This window comes from Gymnoscopelus braueri, assembly GCF_963280865.1.
Source record: "Gymnoscopelus braueri genome assembly, chromosome: 7".
Classification (NCBI taxonomy): domain Eukaryota; kingdom Metazoa; phylum Chordata; class Actinopteri; order Myctophiformes; family Myctophidae; genus Gymnoscopelus; species Gymnoscopelus braueri.
The window spans coordinates 3,170,900-3,174,736 of record NC_137608.1 but is presented as its reverse complement, the minus strand read 5'-3'; the positions used below and the strand labels follow the sequence as shown (position 1 = coordinate 3,174,736).

The 3,837-nt window shown below is 38.9% G+C and overlaps 1 protein-coding gene across 1 annotated transcript; it reads left to right on the top strand.

The window, feature by feature from the left end:
- Positions 1-658: 658 nt before the first annotated feature.
- LOC308088737 (C-X-C motif chemokine 11-1-like) lies at positions 659-1,619 on the top strand. The gene is made up of 4 exons (XM_080433293.1): positions 659-754; positions 932-1,055; positions 1,160-1,240; positions 1,350-1,619. The coding sequence occupies exons 1-4, from the start codon at positions 688-690 to the stop codon at positions 1,417-1,419; spliced, it is 342 nt and encodes a 113-aa protein (XP_080289419.1). The 5' UTR covers positions 659-687; the 3' UTR covers positions 1,420-1,619.
- Positions 1,620-3,837: the final 2,218 nt, after the last annotated feature.

Genomic DNA, 3,837 nt, shown 5'->3' with positions numbered 1-3,837 from the left:
TCCTGCTGTGGTGAGATTCCTTAGAATACTGAATAGAAACTAATAAACAGGAAACAGCAGCAGGCTTTAGTTGTCACAGCTTCACTTTCACTGACAGCCTGGAGGGAAGATCACGTGATTTCTCATCAGAAGGTATAACGTTTATTCAGTCCCTTTTATCAGACCCTGCAGTGTCAAGGTCTTCATAGCTGTATTGTCTTCATATTTTCACTCTCTTTTTAATGTGTGTCCTAAATACTTGAAATGCAATTCATGACGCATATTAATAATGTTAATATACATCACCCACTGCAGTGTGTTCACATAATAGTATGGCATTTGAGATTGATTAGAAACAGTCAGACGAGTAGCTGATATACACTTTATCTGAAAAAAGCTCCTTGGTCTATCCGTGGTTTATTATAAACTGCTCAAATTCCATTCACTTCTGTCACGTGCACAGCTTGTTCAAACATGAGCCAACAGAGTGATTCCTCTTCTATGGATGGATTTTAGGAAAACAAAACCAAAAGAGGAACAAGTGATGCAGTGTCTGGACTGAAGCCCAAGTGGGGAAGGAGGAGGAGGGAAGAGGAGGGAGGAGGAGGGAGGAGGGGGGAGTGTGCATCTTTGAACATAAATATGAGAGCTCTCCTCCATCCACAACAGAGGAAACCATCAGAACACTTGAAGAAGCTTCTCTCTATCATGTCCAGCATCATGAAATCAGCTGTCATCACCTTTCTCGTCTGCCTGCTTGCTCTTCGTGTAGAAGGTAATGTGGCTTTTTACACTGATATACAATGTTGCACATCAAGTCGAATAATTTGCTTTCATTTGACTGCTGATGCAGTTTGTCAACAGTGGTTTTAAAACACAAATAAGGGTTTTAAAATGTCATTATTTGAATGCCACTGTCAGACTAACAGTGTCTTGTCCTTTCATTCCACAGGTCAACATGGTGATAAACGTGGCTGCATGTGTGAAGGTAAAGGAGTCAACAACATGAACCATAAACTCATCAAGACTTACAAGGTGTATGAACCGAGTAACTCATGTACTCACATGGAGATTGTGTAAGTACAATGTTTCAAATAGCACGTAACTCATATGAGTATATGCAGTTTAATTTACACACTGTTTTCTATCACCTGTTTAATATTATTTCATCCATCTCCAGTGTGGAAACAGCAAGCGGCAAGAAATGTGTGAATCCAGAGTCAAAGTTTGGAATTTTCATGTATAAAAAACACCATAACAGGTAAGATTAACATAAAGATTAAACTGACTGAACTGCATTATGGAAATCAATATTTACTCCAGATTAAGACAAAACAATATTCTTAGACTGTGACTTATTTTTGTTTTAGGAATGAAAATAAACATGTGGTGAAAACAACACCATTACCTTCCACATTCCTGACGTCAACCACCCTGTGAGTTCTGCCGTGATGAAGATGGCATATTCAGAACCTCGACCATAAACACTGTGATGAAGATGATGAACAATATGACTCAGCTGGGAATGTCTTTACTTGAGAAGACCTTCAATGCAGAATAGTTTATGTCAAAGTAAACACATTGCACTGAACTAAATGATTCTTCTGAAGACCATATGATTTATTTTTTGTAATTCTAAAATTGCCTCATGTACATGTAAATATCTGTAGATAAATACTAAATATTATTGTATTGTTTATAATAAACATATAAAGATACATTTTACAGACTTGTTGAGCATAATTTTCTCCACACTTTTAGCCTGTACTATTAAAACAAGATCTTGAGCACTGGACTATCCTCCCTCTATCACTTGCTGGCGGTATTTATTCTGTCACAATGAATATAGGTCCTACATTTCTATGTCTTTTTCAGTGTTTCTCAATTTATATTCAGAAACTTTATTTTTCAAATAGATGTCATCAATTCAGTATTTACCAGGAACAAGAAAGTTCCAATTATTACTGAGCTCAGTGGGCTGCTACTTTTCAGCCTATTGTAGTGGTTGCAGCAGTAGCATTTGGCCTCATCCACAGTGTGGTGGCTCATGGAGTATACCTCATGTGCCCCTGTGTCTCTGGTTGCTTTGCTGTGTTCCCTCACATTTGTACCAATATCCAGTTATAGTCAGAGAATATTATCAGAACAATCTTGAATCAATTCCCTACCAAGAAATGTCTTCGTAAATGTGTTTGTAAAGGTGTTTAGTAGCATTAAAACACCCACTTTTCCAGCTCGTTACAAATATATTTTTTTGTATGAAAATATTATAAAATATTTGTCAAAGTATTTTCAGATCCGTGGGGTCCGTGGGGTCCGTGGCCAAATATACATATCAATTTGAGGGTCCTTGACATGGAAAAGTTTGAGAACCACTGATATAAAGTGCATAGTGACGTAAAGTGCACAGATCAGTATCACAAATGGACAGAAGAGGGAGACAGAGTACCTCCTTATACAGTATACAGTATGTGCTCATTTAGGAGAATGATCAGAGGTAGTCTTGTCCAAATATGGACTTCCACATAGCCCCAGACTGCCTCCAAAAACACACATTCAATCATCTTTCCCTGCTCAGTGTATTGCAATCTATATATAACTTTTTTTTAGCACAAATTAGCACAAATGTAAATTAAAAAGTAGCTTTATTAGTTCATTTAAATTTCTCAAATAGCAGTTTCAAAATTATAAAAGCCAACAAGTGCAGAGAGTGAGTTTGAAATGTCACTGTCAGGCTCCAGACATGATCAAGTCATTTGTAACCCTCTCCCATGGACAGACACAATAGGCAGGGAATATCACAAAACTCTGAGAGCAAATTCCCTAACAAGAAATGTCTTCACCAAAGTGTCTGTAAAGGTGTCTCCAACACATTTAAAACTCTGAAATTCAACTCCCCTAAGCCTCGGGGAACCAGTGACAGCTGCTAAACGTTGCCAACCTAATCTGGGAAAAAGTTTAACATGTTTAATTTGTCGCTTGTGAGGGGTCAAACTCTGTTTTTTTTCTTTTTCGTGATTCTGGCTCAGTTGCATTGCATTTCTTTTGTGTTTGGAAATATACGTAGTATACTGGATGATAATGTGAAAACTCTCACTTATGTGCAAATGCTTTATTTCCTACCTCCTTGCCTAATCAAGCATTTAATTTAAAATGTATAGAGGTAAAGGACATGGTGATAGGGTCCTCCTACATTCCCTCTCGTTGCCTCTAACCACTGGCAATATGAGGAACTGCAGGCTCCAAGTGGAGGCCTCACACACACATCCACAGAATAGAGAAGTGAGCAGAATGTATCCAGTTCTCTGTAAAGGAAGAACAAGAACACACTGTGGTTGTACCAGGTAATCACTGTGTAAAAAATGATGAAAATAGCAGATCTACAAGCTCAAAACGCATGGTGATGAGACACGTTGTGACCTTGTAGATCTGCTATTTTCACTACTTTTGTGTAAATGTTGTGAGATCCACACACACACAGGAACAGCGGACCCACGTCAAACGGGACCGCTTTTTTAGAGCGGGGCGCCGGCCACAACAGAGGAGGAGGAGGTCGGACAACACGACGAGGACGAGGAAGAAGTGCCGCAGGGGGCAGAGGAAGAACCGGAGGCCAGAGGACATACTACGGCACCCGGAACTCCATGAAATAATCAACATCATGAATCTGAGCGACAAACCCCTATCTACTGCATGTGAGTCAGCCCTTAAAAAAGGCCTATCCTTTGTACCAACGACTGACTGTGATGAATTCAATACAATCATTGACTTTCACAAATTCTTTCGATCTATAAGACTAAGAGAATTCTTTAAGAGTAATGATACACCAACAGTAATGGATCCAACAAAGAGTGAAAA